The sequence below is a fragment of the Bemisia tabaci genome, chromosome 1 (genome assembly GCF_918797505.1).
Source record: "Bemisia tabaci chromosome 1, PGI_BMITA_v3".
Classification (NCBI taxonomy): Eukaryota; Metazoa; Arthropoda; class Insecta; order Hemiptera; family Aleyrodidae; genus Bemisia; species Bemisia tabaci.
The window spans coordinates 78,124,272-78,142,757 of NC_092793.1; the positions used below are offsets into that span (position 1 = coordinate 78,124,272).

General features: G+C 36.9%; 1 protein-coding gene across 1 annotated transcript; it reads left to right on the plus strand.

Moving 5' to 3' along the window:
- The first annotated feature begins 56 nt into the window (after positions 1-56).
- On the plus strand, positions 57-16,722 carry LOC109044019 (uncharacterized). The gene is made up of 11 exons (XM_072306233.1): positions 57-591; positions 1,601-2,983; positions 3,980-4,168; positions 5,387-5,527; positions 6,510-6,621; positions 7,722-7,865; positions 8,274-8,398; positions 9,912-10,090; positions 10,937-11,075; positions 12,451-12,669; positions 14,516-16,722. Exons 1-10 carry the CDS (start codon positions 258-260, stop codon positions 12,645-12,647), a joined length of 2,943 nt encoding a protein of 980 aa, XP_072162334.1. The 5' UTR covers positions 57-257; the 3' UTR covers positions 12,648-12,669; positions 14,516-16,722.
- The last annotated feature ends 1,764 nt before the right edge of the window (positions 16,723-18,486 follow it).

Genomic DNA, 18,486 nt, shown 5'->3' on the forward strand with positions numbered 1-18,486 from the left:
CGGCTTTTCACGTGATAAAAAATCAGGATAGACATAACCTCATTCTTAATGTAAACAAAGTGCAAGAGGGAAAGCAGGGACGAGTTTTGTTGTGAGCGTTTGAAGTTTTTATTTTATTTCATTATCAGTCACCATTCTTTTTAAGTTTCCTTCTTTTGTTGTTCCAATTACCTAAAATCAATGGTCAGTGAAGCCTAGCTGAGGTATCAATGTTTTTATTTTAATATTTTTACATAAATGACTTTCTGACTAGAGTTATGGATTCTGATAGTGACAATGATCTTTTCGTTAAAAAACCCCCTAAGAAGACTGTCAGGAAGTCTAAAAGTGTGCAGGGGCAGAGAGAAAATTCGCAAAGGAAGAAAGAAAATTCTCAGAAGAAGAAGCAGCGTTTAAACGAAACTAAGGTTCCCAAAGGGGAAGATGTAAACATAAGAGCGCCTTCGAAATCCCCTGAAAGACGTGAACAGGAACTTGAAGATACAATCGCAAGCATTTACTGTCCAACTTGTCAAGCTCCACTTCATTATTTGAAAATCTCTCCTGATATTCATGCTGCCTCCTGTGCGGTTGATTGGAGCGATCTTCCAGGTGAGATGTCCGTCGTCTTTGCTATGAGTCTTTCCTTATTTCCTTTGCATTGAAAAACTCGTCACAGGCAGGTGCATTTTCTATTGTTCAGAGTATGTAGTTTCATAGATTTAGAGGAAACTCAGAGTTTTACTGCTCACAACAGTCATAGACCAGTGAAAACTTAACGAAGCTCATCTACTTTGATGAAGTCAGGCAAACGAGCCCTTGAGGTGGGAAAATAATCAAATGAAGTAACTACATGACTGACCAGATAGGTTAATTCCGCAACATCTGGTGCTAAAAACACGAACAATTCACCCTTTGAAAGGAAGAGAAAGTCAGAGAATGTTAAATTGTGAATTTGAGAAGAACAGATAAAACTTAGGGGGCTGTTGACAGTCTTTGAAATAATGCATTTCAAATTTTCATCACACATACGAGACAAGGTATGAATGTAAGCACTCTGAAAAATATTTTCTTTTCAAAATTCCATCTTAAACACATTTGAGCAAAGAAAATTACTGGTAGGTATCAACTCTTAAGCAAGACATGAAACTTTTTACATACCTAGCAATGATCACGAAAAATTTGAATTCCCGGCTCAGAAGGAAAACCTTATTCTACCGGAATCCAAAGTGTGCACTACGGTATTTTGGCAGGCTTTTTAATGAAACAATGTTTCTTCCTTGCCCCGAGTTGTTTAAAGTGTAAAGAATGTACAAAAGCTGAACGGAAGCTTCGAGATCGAAGTTGCGTAGAATGTAATGATAACATTTAGCATGCAGTGCAACTTAAGCAGAGTATAGTTCTTTTAAGGTAGACTGCGCCAATCTCTATCAAAGTTTGTGAGATCAAGGTCAGGTCTTTGTGTACACCTGCCACCTGTTATGTCGCCGAATCCCTTTTGTAGAACTTGCCAAAGTTCTTGCCAAAGCATCTTTTTTACTTTAAAATGAGAGTAATTATCTCATGACCTCCTTCAAAACCCTCAGAATCTTCTTGCTAATATAATAGCTTGCTGTTTCAGAATGTCCAGTAGGCGCAAGCTGTGCTGATGATAGCATTTTTCATTTCCGTGACTTTGCTCATGCAGCTCTCGCAGAATATCGTAGTACAAAGAATTTTGTTTCTCCACGTGTCAAGCGTCTAATTCGAAGTAAATCTAAATCTAAGAAAACACCAGCTAGCACCAGAAAAATATCTCTAAATTCTCAGGTAAATTCAGGGGTAGACCATGAAGCCAAAGAAAAAGTAAAAAGAAAGTTAGACTTGGGTGATGCAGATATCAGCAGTAGCAACCCGAACCTCGCTTCAAACTCTTATTATTCATTTGTTGAATCCGAGAAAAATTCCACTCGTAAATCTTACAGCACATATTTCAGTGAGGAAGATGATGAAGAAGCTCAACTTGAGACTCCCTGCTTCATAGACCAGATGGAAGCAACAAAACCATGTTCCTCAGTCTCACAGAGTACTCGCCAAAAGAGAAAAAATCCAGTCAATGAAAGTTGTAGCAAAGCTGCAGAAGAGCCCATTCTCAGAAAAGCTAACAGTACAAACAGTTGTAGGAAGAGTTTGGATCAAGAAATCAATGAATTGAGCAAGAGTGGTCCCAAATCTAAAAGGAGAAAATCCTCGCATACCAACACCTCCTCAGTTGACTGTGACCATGCTGATAATCTTAAGTCGAATATCTCTCAATCCACAGCTATCTTAAATACGAAGATAAAATCTCTTGCAGATAATGCTCGTTTATCTAATTCAAATGATGATGTGAAAAAATCAAGTACAGAGACTGGATCTGACAGTGATAATTCCTACCGCAAAATTCCTGGAACTTTAACGGATTCTCAGATCAAAGATTTCTCATTGGGCTCAACAACATACTCTCAACCTTGCTCAACACCATCATTGTCTGAAGCTCCTAATTATCTTTTAAATGCTGTTCATTCGGTCAAAGTTAAAAAAGAGATAAAAGAAGAGCCCATTGACCCTGAGGAGTTGTTTGTTGGCTCCCAAGAGCATCTTTCTAAAGTGCAAAATTTATGTTCTAATGCTGTTAAAGAAGAAACCATCTCAGAATCTTATCATTCAAACACAGTACCTGGTAATTCTTACCAAACTTTGAATAAAAACAGTGATACTCCTGAAAATTTAGAGAGTCTTCAGTCCACTTCTAGTTTCAAAATATCGTCCAAGCAGCAAATAAAGTCTGGAAATTTGAAGGAGGATCCGCTGACTATGGATAGTGATGAAGGAATCCCGGTGTTATTTTCGGATGAAGAGTTCGAACGGTGTTTTGAGAAGTATGATCATGATCCATCCAAGAAAACAGAAGACAACTTCAGCGTAGATGAATCATCAAATGATTCTTCTGTATCAAGAGCCGGTTCTTTTTCAAAGAAACAAGGTAAGGAATCAGTTGATGTCATTTTAGTTGACTCAAAATTTTAATGGAGTCTTTGGAAGTTATTTATTCTTGTTAAATAAAAAAAAAACAACTGAAGACGATGAAATTATTTTCCATCTTTTTTTGCAGAAAGATCCATCTGTTTCATGTTTGAAATTTTTAAAAGCTTATGAAGGTAAGTATTTTTTCGAACTCCCAGCAACTTTCATGGCTCACAATGCTATAATTTTCGAGAACTTAAATCTCCAATTAAAAGAGATGTTCAATGTGTCTTTAAGTAAGATTGAATGAAACAATTGGAAAATTAAGAAACTCAAACTCTCAGAGTGAATTCTTTCTCATTCATCCTCCTCAAAGTCTCTACTTTGCTTTTACCATTTTTTTGGGTTTTGTATACATTGAAATAATTTTAGGTATTCTAGGAGTGCTGCAAGCATGCTGTAAAATTAAAATTCTTAGTGGCTAAATAGTTAATTATTAGATGTCATCACTAAAAGAATGAAAATGACCATTGGAGTTTTCAGTAACTTATTTTATTGTTCCCTATTCAATTGCCTAATTCTAGCTACCCAATCTGATTTTTATTCCAACTTATTTCTGCGCAGATTTTACATATGATCCCTGAAATGCTGTAATTATTATAGGTTACCATTCCCAATCATTTCCTCTAATAGTGCCAGCTATTGCTGTATTTGCTTATCTTTGGCGATTGCCCTAAGGCTGAGATCTTTCCGTAACCATCGTTGCTTTAATTTTTCCCTCATTTCATTGTCTTTCATGTCAGCATCCAATATTCAACTCTTTTAAATCCAGTTTAAAAAATATTTGTTTGTTGTGTATTAAAGTTGTTTCAGAAGAAGTTTGAAATTGGACGTTTTCCTCGCTTGAAAGTCAATGAATCAGGTGCTGTACTTTGCCCGTATTCCTTTAGTTTAATATTTTTTTTCATTTCTCGCATCAAACTTTATTGTATGAAAATTTTCTTTCATTCCACAGAAACGTCCAAGAACTTATGGAAACAAATTTTAAGACCGAAGACATTGCCAGCAAATGACTCTGTTCCTGCATCTCGTCCACAAAAAGTTTATTCCAAATCTAGAGTCATCACTAATGAAAAAGAGCAAGAAGAAGGAAATTCTATAGGGCCTCCTCAGAGGAAATGCCCTTTTTACAAAAGAATCCCAGGTAATGTAGCATAAAATTTGGTAAATAACTATTATTTTATGGAAACAAATTATTTAAGTATTTTATTGTTCTTAGTTTGACAGTTCAAAGATCCTTTACAGCACCAGAAAACACAGTACTTAGATGGTAAATTCTTTGGAAATAGTGAGATGTAAAAAGTAAAGAGCAGTGGTTCCAATTTAATAAGAATGTAATGCAATTTTGAAAGTGGACACAAGTGGCAGATAAGTAATAATTACCTAAACATAATGGCCCGTATTCGGAAAATGTGATCAATAGGTCGGTTTCCCTTGTCACAGAATCGTATTTTGGTAGTTCAAGCCTATGGCTCAGTAGAAAGTAACCAGAACTGAGCAGACATCCACCTCTACCTGCAGTATTACCTAACACATACAGTATCTCTCCCTTGAAAAACACGTTGTATGACATCATCCACCGCGGTGGTACTTACCATGGTTTCTTCCACCTCCGATTATTCAACTAGATCATTGGATTCTCCCCTTAAGACACGGATGAAACCAAGGTGAAAGAAAACATGACACGTATCACTGCGGTGGATGACATCATATATCATGTTTTTTAAGTGTGACATCTTCGTTAATATTGGACGGGAAAACCTGTTGTTTAGACAGACCTTATTATTGTTTGCTGAACTATAATCTAAAATCATCAAAACTTGATTCTGTGACTAGTGCAAGTGAGCCATCGTAAAAATATTTTTCTCATCCAATTAAGCAGCTAGAAAATTGATCCTCCACCTCTCCAAAACTCCTCAATGTTTGTTAATTTAAATATAGTGAAAGTTTTGCAAATTTTAAAATATTTCCTTTCTCAAATTAAGATCAACTTGGAAAACTTTGGTGACACCAGTCACCATTTTTTGGATTATGATAATTGATGGGAAGATTTTCTTGAGCTCCAATATTCACTTGATCCAACCAGCTGCCAAATTCTACTTTTGTGATATCATTTCAGCGAAGAAAAATTACTGAGTAAACTTGAGGAATATGCCTGAGATCAGTGCAGTTCAGATCAGAACTGACAATAGTCTTTACTGGGTCTCAATGATTAGACTTTTTCTATTTAGAGGATTCTAATGCTGAAGATGCATAAATTCTTGGAAATCTATGTGTTTGACGAAATTTTAATGGTATCAGCTTTGAAAAATTAACAGTTGAATCTCAATGCTTCATGTATGTTACTGCTATTTTGTTCCAGACACCACATTTGTAGTAGATGCTTTTAGCTATGGAATTATTCCTGGAATTACAAGTTATTTTCTAAGTCACTTCCACTCTGATCATTACATTGGACTCCGGAAAAGTTTCAACAAACCTATTTATTGCTCAAAAATCACTGGTAAGGCTGGAAATTTTCATCTCATTTACTGCCCTTTTAAAGGGGCTCATTGCTCACTACTTTTCTGCCAACTTTGCCTGAATGCAGAAAATAGTTTTCTCAGGGATATTAGGAGGTTGTTCCTAAGACTCAAAACTGTCCAAATGATTAGATGTAGATTAGTTATTTAGATTAGTTTATTAAATGATGTAGATTAGTTATTTCTACGTAAAATTTTGCTAAGAAACCAAAAATTTCATAAAAAAGTAAAAAATAAATAATCTCCAAGGGGAGAAAAAGCTATCAAAAAGGTGATGCCAAAAATTGAGTTCAGCAAATCATCAAACATCATTTCCCTGCCTGGCTATGCCATCAGTGCTTGCCAAAAACATTGTTCCTAACAATGACGTTTTAACGTTTGGCATTTTCAAGACGAAGTTTCTGTATCATTTAGGGTTCAAAAAATTTAAAAAAATTCCTAGAAATTTAGTTCATTCTATAGTGTCAGAAAATAAATTAGAAAAAATAGGAAGCACTGAGCCATTGTCTACCTAGACCCTGGGAAAAAGGGGGAGGAGTTAAAGTCAAATATTTCCCAAGAATTTTTTTCTTTGTAGCAAAGAGAGAGTTTTTAAAACCTACCCTCTCTAAATCCTCAGAGAAAAGTATGTCAGATTCTTTCTTGTGAGAGAGGGAACAAAGAACCAGAGTGGAAATTGGTATGCACACAGGTGGCGCACTGACTAAAAACTGCTTGAGCTATTGTGTACTGTCACAAGCTACTTCTTTCCGCTTTTTCCTCCTAGTGACTTCTGCTGCTGCAGTAGTGCTATTAATTTAGCAGTTTCAAAAAATTGTTTTTTAAACACAGCAAGAAGCCGGCAATAAGTCATAGGATGCGACGACAATGTGAGGTGAGGTGTGAAAATGAGTGGGAGTCCAACTTTAAGTCAACCTGTTCCTAAATGTAATTAGTTTTTATGTATAAAATTTCTGCTTTCAGCTAGTCTAGTCATGATGAAAATTGGTGTTAAAGAAGAATTTTTGCGAATCTTAAATTTAAAAGAACCTAGAATCATTAATGGAGTTGAAGTTACCACACTAGATGCTAACCAGTAAGTATACTTGTTCTGTATGTTTTGTTTGATTTTATGTTATTTTAGATTGTATTCAGCTGTTTTGGAGCTGGAAGTTCCTTTAAATGGTTTTCAGGTTTGCTTTTGTCTCTTACCCCTGCCAACCACTTTTAAGGAATAAGAATGGTCAGCACTAGGTAGCAGGTGTTAGGTGTTAGGTGTAGCCTTTAAGGTGATTCTAGCAATTTGGATGAGATTCGCCACTATGTTGCTCTTCTACACGGTTTATGTCTTAGAGAAGCAAAAATCATTGTTACATACAAGTTAAAGCAAGAAACTGACCCATTACATGTAGCAGCATTAATATTTGTACTAAATACAATGGCATCAAATTGGTGACGATTCATCAAATATTTATGAAAGAATCACCAGAACGGACATCGCCCATTTACTCAATGTGCAAAAGAGAGTTATAATACTATCTCTCTCCTATACATTAAGTCAATGGGTGACATCTATTATGGTAGTTTCTTTTTTGACTTCAACTAAGGCATTGTTGATGAATGAACAAGTTTGTAAACAGTGGTCTCATCAATAATGAAAATGTTTTGTATGGAAATTGATCTATTCAACTTGCTTAATTTTTTCTGTAGAAAAAACCAGATACTTTTTAGATTTCTAACGTGTCCGTTTTTTTCAAAAAAAAAAAAAAAAAAAAAAAAAAAAAAAAAAAAAAAAAAACCCAAGTAAGTTGAGTTCATTAATTACTTTACTGCTTGTTTTCAAATAGGTTTAGTTCTTATTTTTTGTTGTGATTTTTGGTTTTCCATTGTACATAAGTCTAGCAATACATCAGAGGTTTTAATCCAACCTATCAATCATCACTTTCTTTTTGAAGAGGTTCAATCACTTTTCCATTTCATCAAAAAGGTTTGTGTGCAACTAGTTGTTTTCTAATGCTGTAATCAGGTCTCCTTGCCTTTGTTTTTCATAATTTAAATACTAGTGATTGAAAGAACCTGTGATTGATTAAAATGCACTATGTTTTATGCTTTTGTTTTTTATCTCTGTTCTTTAATGGTGTATTTTTTTAATTTTATACTCTATTTATTGAGCTATCTCACAATTTTGTTTTACAGCTGCCCCGGAGCTGTCATGTTTTTGTTCCGATTGACCGACAACCGGCAATATCTTCATGTGGGGGACTTCCGAGCTTGTTATGAAATGGAAGAAGAACCAATCTTACAAAAAGCTCGCATCACTGCTTTATTTCTTGATACAACGTGAGTTTATAATTTATGTTATCTTATGCTCTTTCTAATAAATTACTTGTAAAGAAATGACCCAAAAGCTATTTAGAAGCTTTTAAGAGTTAAGTAGTACACATGCATAGTAGTGCATTCAGCATGAAAAGGTTGCACCGGGTATAATAGTTTTAGGGAGATCATGAAGAGGAATGAAAAATTTGTCCCTTTTGATACCTTAATCACTACTTTTTGTTTAGAATTATTTTACCATTCCTTGATACGTAACTCTAAACGTGTGTGAGGTTTTAAAACGTTAAGTGTCATTGGAAAAATACAAACCGAAAAATAACAAAAATATAGAAACAGGAAATTTATTCTTTGAGAAACTGTCCCATGTTTTCATTTAATCCACCATTGACAGAAGTATTTTATTATGATTTTCAGATACTGTAATCCTCAGTACACATTCCCGTTGCAGAAAGATATCATTCAGGCTGTGGTTCAAGTTGTTGAAAAAAAAATTTCAGATTGCCCAAAACTTTTAGTGGTGTGTGGTTCTTACACCATTGGTAAGTTGTGAGAACAAAATGTCTGAAAGTTTCCTACTCTTATCATTATATATGTCTTGCCTTTTTTCCTAAAGAAATTTTTTCTTGTTTCTTTTATGTATGTTGACATAATTAACTTTTTACAGTGATACATCAAGTCTGTCTATGAAAGAATGGACCAATGTGCTTCCTTCAGTTTCATCTCAAATTTATTTTATAATTATTAGATCAGCCTGGCAACCCCCAAATCTCCAGCCATGTCTTGCCGTCTCTATACATCTTACGCTTTTCAATTCGGTCGAGAGATTACCACTTGCTTTTAACAGTACGTTTTAAGTGAACAAGAATAATACATATTCCTGCAAAACCATAGAAGCAATGTTTTAAAATTTTTTTATTTGATAAGTCAAAGGTAAAGAAGTAGATAGAATTGCCCCTGATTGAAAAGAACAAGAGATTTTTTGCCAATTTACTCACTCATTTCTAGGGAACTAATGGAAAAGATTACTTGAAAATGGTATTAAAGAGACTGAAAATTTTCCAGAGTCCCCCCTCCCCCTATTTGGAGCACAGATTGCTAGGATTTACTCAAAGTAAAAGCTGTTGTTCCGAGGTTGTTAAGAGGTGTGGCAAAAACATGAAGCGGAAGAGCAAGCAGGTTTCAGAGCCGGTCGCCCAACGATTGATCACTTATTTACCATCATCCACATGATCGAGAAAAAGAAGGGGGTAGGCCAGGAATTACATCTAGTGTTTGTGGATCTCCAGAAAGCCCACGATAGTGTGCCATTGATGAAATTTTGGGAAGCCTTGAACAAAAGGGGTTTTAGTGGGGGACTAATTAGTGTCATTAAAGAATTTTATGATGTTTGTTTGTTTGAAAGTGAAAAAATTAAACACCAAGAAGTGGCCCGAAACTGTATGTAACAAGGTGGAGAAATGGTGCTGGGTCCACACCATTTCGCGGGGAAACAAAGCCAAGAAATACCAAAAATTAAAATTAGAGTCCAAAATAAATTTTTAGAACTCTAATGCGCACCAGTACAAAACTGAGGGGGGAGAGTGTTCAGCTCAGGCAGTTTGCAATGGAATGTTAAGTTGGAGTCACGCCGAGAGATCTATATCGGTTTGGGCCTTATTAGACCTCATCAGCAGATCACACTCGGCAGTGAACCCAACTTAACATGCCGCAAAATCCAAGACGGCATCAAAACGCCATCATGGATATGACCCGAGGCATGACACCAAGTGTGATCCTCGCGCCATCTACCATCGCTGCTGAACAACTCTCGTAACAAAACAAGGAAAACCCGAGAAAAATGGCGGCAATGGCGATTGGACGTCGCAGAGCGCGAGGCTACACTGTGAAAGCAACTTAATGTATGTATGTAAGAGCTGTTGTTACTGTTACCAAGAAGGGACAAAACATGTACCGATCATCAGTAATTAATTAAAAAATTTATTAAGACTAGTAAAAACTTTTCCAACGTGTAGATGATTGCTTGTGAGAATTTTTATTTTTAATTTGTTGCAGGGAAAGAGAAAGTATTTTTAGGAATACTCGAGAGGTTTAACAAATGGAGGCTTTGGGCTCACACTCCAAAGCAACGGGTACTGAATATTTTGGAAAATAGGGAAATTTCATCAAAACTAGTCAGCAATGCTCAAGAAGCCAATGTTCATGTTCTTTCCATGGGCGAATTAAAATTTCAGGTAAACAAAGTTTCAATTTTTATGATTTTTCTACATCCAATTTGTCCTTGATGTACAGTCTTCGGACTTATGAGAAGTGATTAGTTGAAATTTTCGGACAAGAATCATTTGAGTGAGGTGAAAAGAAATCTTAATACCTAAACCACAGTTTAATTTACATACGAGAACCAGTAGATCAGAAATAAGATTTTGGTTATAATTAGCCTATTGTAAGTCCACATTAAGTTTTCTTGGACTTCACTGAAAGCTGATAACATACTTAAGAACACTATGATCACAGAATTAGATTATCTCAATTATACTAATTCTAGTAATCATTTGGTGACAAGTTGACTATAAGCAATTCAGGAATGTTTTAAGATTTCAATGTATTATCTAAGGATGATGTCCTTTGTCGAGAATCAATTTTTCTTTGACACCATTAGTTCAATATCAACCATTTTTTTCACCAGTAAAAGATTCAAGACCTAGTGTAACTTGATTGCATAAGCTGTGCAACCTGAGTTACTTCTTGTGCATCAACCATTCAATGTCTGTGTGGGCAACAGTTGCCTCCAGTTTAGCCAGCACAAAGAAGATCCCCCTGTTTTATTGTAACTTACTAATTGATCTGCCAGTATAAACTCATGGAACGAACAAGATATTTTATTTTTTTAAAGAAATTCAATATGCCCCTCTGAACTTTTCATACGGCGATATTGTAAACGAAGTTCAAAAGGTAAAACTTGAAACCATCAAACTTATCAAGCGTTTTTTCCCCGGTAGGGTTTTCATCCGTCACAAGAGGTCTGTTTTCAATAGGTGCACTGTAATTATTGTACATTTCCTTTTTTATTCCCTTTGCAGTCTTTGGAAAAACACTTACTAAATATGAAAGGTGCTTTTAGTCATGTCCTTGCTTTTAAACCAACTGGTTGGGAAATGGGCAAAGGAGCAAAGTTTGACATGTTAAATCAAACATCATCCCGAAATGTTACTATTTGTGGTAAGTACCTCAATCATTGAAGCCATAATCTTAGTGTTAGGGTGTGATGATATTTCAGAGGACAGTTTGAAAACCCCACACACAGGGTGTCCCTGACCAGCTCTACCAAGTTCTTTTCTCGATTATTTGAGGTAATCCACAAATTGAAGGACTGCAGGGATGAATATGGAATGGACCCCATAAAATCCGAATTTCATCACACAGAAACCTCTCTAGTTCCCCTTGGATCCTGAAAGCGGATTCTGGCTGTAAAAATGAGCATCGTTATCACAATTTTGAAAACATTTAATCAAAATAAATATTAAGGACAATTTTGACCTTAATCCTCACCAAGAAGCTCAAAATTGGTCCATTCCTGTCTGAAATGTTGGCCTTTGAAGTTGGGGGTATACATTTTTACATATATTTACTGTAAAATCACTTTCCTCCTATTGTGGGGAGGGAGGACAGTGCTTATACTATATTAAAATACCCTTTCTAGGGGTTGCCCTATAATATAACAATATTAAAAAGTTACGCCTTTTTTTTAAAACAAAAATAAACACAGCCTTCCTCGACACGATTCGACAAGTAGGTCACAAAAATGACGTATAGGGCCGGGGAAAAGTTGTTTTCATGGATAATTAACCTAACGACTAACCGACCTAACAAAAGGAACCCGAATCTAATGGTACCGGAACCCCTCGGGGCCTTGTTGATGGGGAACTGGACTAACCCAAGTCCTGTCAAATTTATAAGTTGAGAAAACCTCTTTTACTTCTTCAGGAAGGGCCGGGAAAGGGGGTTCAAGACCATCAGATTTGGATTCTTTGGGCTTGATTACCCTCGAAAACACTTTTCCTATGATCGTCTCTATCGATTTAGTTACGTAGCATGTTATCAAGGGGGGCTCTGTCCCCCGAACTTCAGGTATCAATATTTCAGACTGGGATGGGCCGATGTTGGACTTCTTCATATTGCTTTAAACCAACATTTCCTGAACTTACTGATTCTCATCAAATGATTTCAAAATTGTAATGGAGGTACTGCTTTGAAACTCAGAACCCCCCTGCTAGCCTCAAAGGGGAGGGGTCTTGGGATTATGAAAAGATTCTTTGGGGTCGGCTTTCTTTGTGTCGTACACAGTTCTTGACTTTGTCCGAGCTACTTGTAGACTAACTAAGAAACTCTGTTAGCTTCTGGGAGTCCAAAAGTGCTTGAAAAGGTTTTATAAGAAAATTCCTTATAAAGAGGCCATGAATACTCATTGATTACTTTACATCAAATTTAAACCGTTTGAGTTATTTTAATTCTTAGGTAGATTCTGAAAGAATTTGTTTGCACTGAATTCTGTAGCTTAATTTTTTTAAAAGATTTGTTCTGCTTTTTCTTCTAGGCGTTCCGTATAGCGAGCACTCAAGCTACAATGAACTACGTCGTTTCACCCAATTCATCTCCCCTGAAAAAGTCATTCCAACTGTCAATATAGGTAATCCTACATCGCGAAAACGAATGATGACTGTAATCGATAAGTGGCTACAAAAATCTGAACTGAACAAACAACAAAAACTGAATGCATTTTTAGCACACTAACTGCCAGAGCACAAAACTATATACAGGGTTATTCAAAAGTTACGCACCACTGGCCATAACTTTAGTTCTAATTATGATATCGATTTGCGGTTTGTGGCGTCCTTCCTCATATCGAGGGGGAAACTTTTTGAGGTACTTTTCAGTTCTTCACCCCCCCAGGGGGAGGGGGGGCGGGGGGCAACTCGAAAATTTCAAATCGCAACCCCCATCATGTGATACATCGTTAGAAAGAGCATGAAAAAAGAAAATTTTTGGCGCAAACCGGAAGTCGATCTGACCCCCCTGTCAAAAGTTAGGGGGGTCCAAAGGTTATTTAGGGGGTCCGTACCTTCATTTTATAGAGTAGCTTCGGCGGCTCTTGTACATACCGTTTCTCTTTTCAAAGAGTCCTCGAATACTCCAAGTCTGATACCGAAGTCTTCATATTGCCCCCGGGCCACCACAGCCCCTCCCCCCCCCCCCCCCCCCGTAGGGAGAGGATGGGCCTGTTACAATGAAACATTGCATTATAATGCGAAAAGTCAGAAGAGCTTCAAACTTAGCATCAAATCCGAGTGGAACTTCTTGCCAATGTTAACGCAAACGCAGCCTGCGACTTTAAAGTGAGTTTTCAAAACTCTTAGCCCCCTGCCCCCCCCCCCTCATTTTTGGTTGCAGAGCGGGTAAAAACCGGGAAATCCACTACAAATAATGCCCGAAACTAATGTCCAACTTGAGGAGGACCCTTGAAACGTTGCGATCAGTCGGAGCATTGAAATGCAAGGACTGCCACCCCCTTAAAGTACGGAAACATCCAAAACACTCTCGCTGCCCCCCTCATTTTTCGTTGCGGAGCGGGTAAAAACCGGGAAAATCGCCAGAAATGATGACCGAAACCACTGTAGAACTTGACGAGAACCCTTGAAACGTTGCGGTCAGTCGGAGAACTGCAACACAGGAACTGCCGCCCACTTTAAGGACGGAAACACCCATAAAACCCCCGCTGCCCCCCCTCTTTTTTCGTTGCAGAGTTGGTAAGAACCGGGGCATCATTTCTGGCGATTTTCCCGGTTTTTACCCGCTCCGTAACGAAAAATGAGGGGGGCAGCGGGGGTGTTTTGGATATTTCCGTACTTTAAGGGGGTGACAGTCCTTGTATTTCAATGCTCCGACTGATCGCAACGTTTCAAGGGTCCTCCTCAAGTTGGACATTAGTTTCGGGCATTATTTGTAGTGGATTTCCCGGTTTTTACCCGCTCTGCAACCAAAAATGAGGGGGGGGGGCAGGGGGCTAAGAGTTTTGAAAACTCACTTTAAAGTCGCAGGCTGCGTTTGCGTTAACATTGGCAAGAAGTTCCACTCGGATTTGATGCTAAGTTTGAAGCTCTTCTGTGACTTTTCGCATTATAATGCAATGTTTCATTGTAACAGGCCCATCCTCTCCCTACGGGGGGGGGGGGGGGGAGGGGCTGTGGTGGCCCGGGGGCAATATGAAGACTTCGGTATCAGACTTGGAGTATTCGAGGACTCTTTGAAAAGAGAAACGGTATGTACAAGAGCCGCCGAAGCTACTCTATAAAATGAAGGTACGGACCCCCTAAATAACCTTTGGACCCCCCTAACTTTTGACAGGGGGGTCAGATCGACTTCCGGTTTGCGCCAAAAATTTTCTTTTTTCATGCTCTTTCTAACGATGTATCACATGATGGGGGTTGCGATTTGAAATTTTCGAGTTGCCCCCCGCCCCCCCTCCCCCTGGGGGGGTGAAGAACTGAAAAGTACCTCAAAAAGTTTCCCCCTCGATATGAGGAAGGACGCCACAAACCGCAAATCGATATCATAATTAGAACTAAAGTTATGGCCAGTGGTGCGTAACTTTTGAATAACCCTGTATATACAAGTGCATTTGGCAAAAGAAACTGGATAAAGTGCCATTTTTACATTATGTTTCAACTTTTCTTTCTCCTTTGTTTATTCTAGTGGTTGTTCATGATGACTGAATGAGACAATTTTTCATTTCTTATCTTTTGTCATTTGTCCTGTACTCATTCAATTTTTTTACAGTGCCTTTATTCTTTAAACTTATCAAAACTTTTGAATCATGGTTTTTACTCTTCTTACTTGGTTCCTTATTCAAGGCATTAACGAGTCCCGGTTTTAAGGAAAATGAGAACTTTTTGTTTTCGTTTGTTTTTTTATCCTTTTAAGTGAGGCATTCCAAGATTCTCTCAGGTTTAATGGACAAGAACAGTTTTGTTTCAATAATCTTCATTGTCTCTGTGCCTAGCTAAAGTTTTTTTTTTTCTTTCTTTCTTTTCTTTTTTTTTGTTATGAACAAAATTTTAGTTTAGCTGCTCAAATAAGTGTCTCCAAAATACCTTTATTTTAAACATTTTAATTTTTTTTTAGTTTTCTTGAGTGGAATGCTCCTTTAACCTATTTAACACAAAACCTAATTGATTAGTTCTTTTAAGTAACCACAGATACCCTGTGCAACGCTGCTAAGATTATCCATACAAATTAATTGCCCCTGGAGAGAAAATTGGAAGTCATGACACTATTTTAATAAATTTTCGCTGTGACTTTGTTAAAATTCTTATATGTGTGTGTTTAATTCGGTGTAAAATGGAGACAAAGATGGATGATCCTAGCTGTGGTGAAAAAATGTAAGTTATTTTTGAAAAGAACTCCTCAATTTTAAAATAAAGAATACTCCAATCTTAAATTTGCTATGCAAAAATCTTAGTTTTGTATTACTTATCTACTTGAAACTAGATTCAGCATACTGAAACTTTGATTTCATGCATAACAATGGCTCATTCTGTCAGTGAAAAAAAATAAAAGGATAAAGTAAATCTCATTTGGATCATTGAACTGATAGTGTTAACGTATGGACTATAATACGAATTTATTCATTCGATACCTCAGTTTCATCTTCCTCATTGCTTCTATCATAGCATCTTGTACGTGAGATGTAATTGTTAGTTACTCCTGTTTTTCAATGAGTGTGTCGTGTCCATTTGTTTATGTACAGAATGTGTGATTATTTACAAACTTGAAAGGCCACTTAGACTCTTTTTAACAGATGTAAACTTGAAGAAAAAAATACAGGATGATTTAAATTGTTTAAAACAAACAAGTCGTTTTAAGCCATTTTTGAAGAAAAAATGAAGGTTACTTATATCCGTATTAGTATCACCTTTTAGTTGAAACAGAAGATTACACACGCCATTTCACAGAAATGCTCTTTGACAGCCTTTAAGGAGGACAAAAAATGCAACCTATTCTTTTCTCACGTATGAAGTACTTTATTTGCCCTTTATGCAGCCAAAGTTCCTATTGCACACCCTCTATTCCTCAAATTTTATCAGATTATCTAAATTTGAACGAAAGCCAACAAATTTGAAGGTCCTCAATGTATCAAAGATAGGCCGATATAGTCGAGAAATCAATTTTCAAAGTACTTACTTGTAATAGTACCTAAGTATGTCACTTTTTTAAAGACAATCCGATAAACGCAAGTCCACTGTTCACACGTCAAAAGAAATTATGCTAAAAGTAGTAGCCATGTCTAATCAAACAATATTTCTACGAAGAATGTAATTTGTATCAATTAGTAAGTGAATATATCATCACCTATCTTCATCTTTAGTGTATATATGTGTATACAGGGAAATTATGGGAGCGCATATCTCGGTTTGCGACATTGCAGAATATGATTGGTGAATGTCTAAATCGTGTATATTTGGTGAAATACAGTTTCATCATTGATAGGTGATTTTTCTTCCCTGTGTGAAAAATATTCTGTAAAAATTTCAAACCATGTCGTTAGTATGTCCTATGTTAAAACAAGAAAATAGGAACGGTGATTTTGGAACACTGCAGTGAAGATGCGCGTTTTTGTAGTTTCACCATTACCTCAGCAATGAAGAGTTTTGAAACAATTTTCGCTCAGTCTATACTTGATTACCTATTTTAGTTGTAACTGTTATTATTTCTATTTATACTTACTGTGATTTTAAATTTTTTACTCGTCATTCATTTATTTTTATAAAAGTTTTCCTAAAATAAAATTTGTGGAAATTTGCAGTGCCTATTCATGTCTTTAAGTTTTTTTCCTCCTTTTTATACCCTGTTCTCCTGTAATTTTAAAAAATATTACCTAGTTTCCCTCCGCACAGATGATTTTCAAAAGTCGACATGAAAAATTCGTAACTCCCTAATCTGGAAATGGGAAACCACAGAGGAAAACCTCAGGAAAACGTACAACTTCAGACTTCAGGCCATTTTTTTTCTTTTTCTTTTTTTAGTGAAAAACGTATTTGCACCGTATTTTGATTCGGAAAATTGCACAGGTCGGTGAAAAAAAATTTTCTTGGAAATATGATGGTTGATTCTTGAGTAATTTATAGCGCCGAGTTCGAAAAAGACCGATGAATCGTCAAAAACGGCCAAAAACATCCGTTTCTTGGCTTGGGAAGCCTCGGGACCATGTACAATCAGGACCAGACGTAGAGTCACGACTGAACTGGAATCATGATAAACCATCAAAATCTAACGTTTCTTGCCTTAGGAAGGCGCGGGGAACCAAGGGACTAAGGGCAATCGATTCTACGACTTGATAATTGTAGGATTAGGTTTTACTCCAAAGACTTCATGCACAAGGAAAATGCACAGCTATGTGCAAAAGAATTATAGGGTGTTCAAAAAGTTTTGCACACTTTCGGATTTTGAGCGAATGAATGCAGCGATCGATTTGCTGTTTATGTGTCCTTCAAGTACACGTAATACCAGTAAAACAAGACCAAGAACAACTCTCTAGCTTCAAAAATTTCCGTTCTTATTTCATCTCTTCCATGAGAAACAATCCAAATTTACGACTTTAAATTTTGAACCAAATATTCTACTATCGAATGCGAAAATCATGCATGAATTTAAGTTTTATGTTGACCAGCTTCTCGAAAGAAAAATAAAATTTCTAAGGAAGTCTGCAAAATCGCAAATGGAGAAACGCCGTCCCTCATTTTGCCCAAAATTATGTATGCGTAAAATATAAGGCATTATGACTTTCCTCTCTCAACTTATATTCGTCTGTATCGATAAACAATGGGACGCGTTCGCTACGGCTCCTTGATACAGCTATACAACCCCGACGGATGTCCGTATTGCGTTCAAAAAATTGAAGGCGTTTTGACTCCCTGCTGATAATGCCTGTAGTTGATTCGATCGACGGACGTGTTGGTCAGCGGTGACGGGGACTTGATGCAACTTTTTAAACTTGATGGATGTCCGTATCGCACCGACTGAAGTGCGAAACCACGTATCTCCTTTGCGGTGTTTCCAAATTTCCGTTCTTATTTCATCTCTTCCATGAGTAACAATCCAAATTCACAACTTTAAATTTTGAACCAAATATTCTACTATCGAATGCGAAAAATCATGCAAGAATTTAAGTTTTATGTTGACCAGCTTCTCGAAAGAAAAATAAAATTTCTAAGGAAGTCTGCAACGCCGCAAATGGAGAAACGCCATCCCTCATTTTGCCCAAAAATATGTATGCGTAAAATATAAGGCATTATTGACCTTCCTCTCTCAACTTATATTCGTCTGTATCGATAAACAATGGGACGCGTTCGCTACGGCGCCTTGAACTATACAACCTCGACGGATGTCCGTATTGCGTTCAAAAAATTGAAGGCGTTTTGACTCCCTGCTGATAATGCCTGTAGTTGATTCGATCGACGGACGTGTTGGTCAGCGGTGACGGGGACTTGATGCAACTATTTAAACTTGATGGATGTCCGTATCGCACCAGTCTAAGCGCATCAGTCTAAGAATCATTCTAAACCCAAAAATTGGC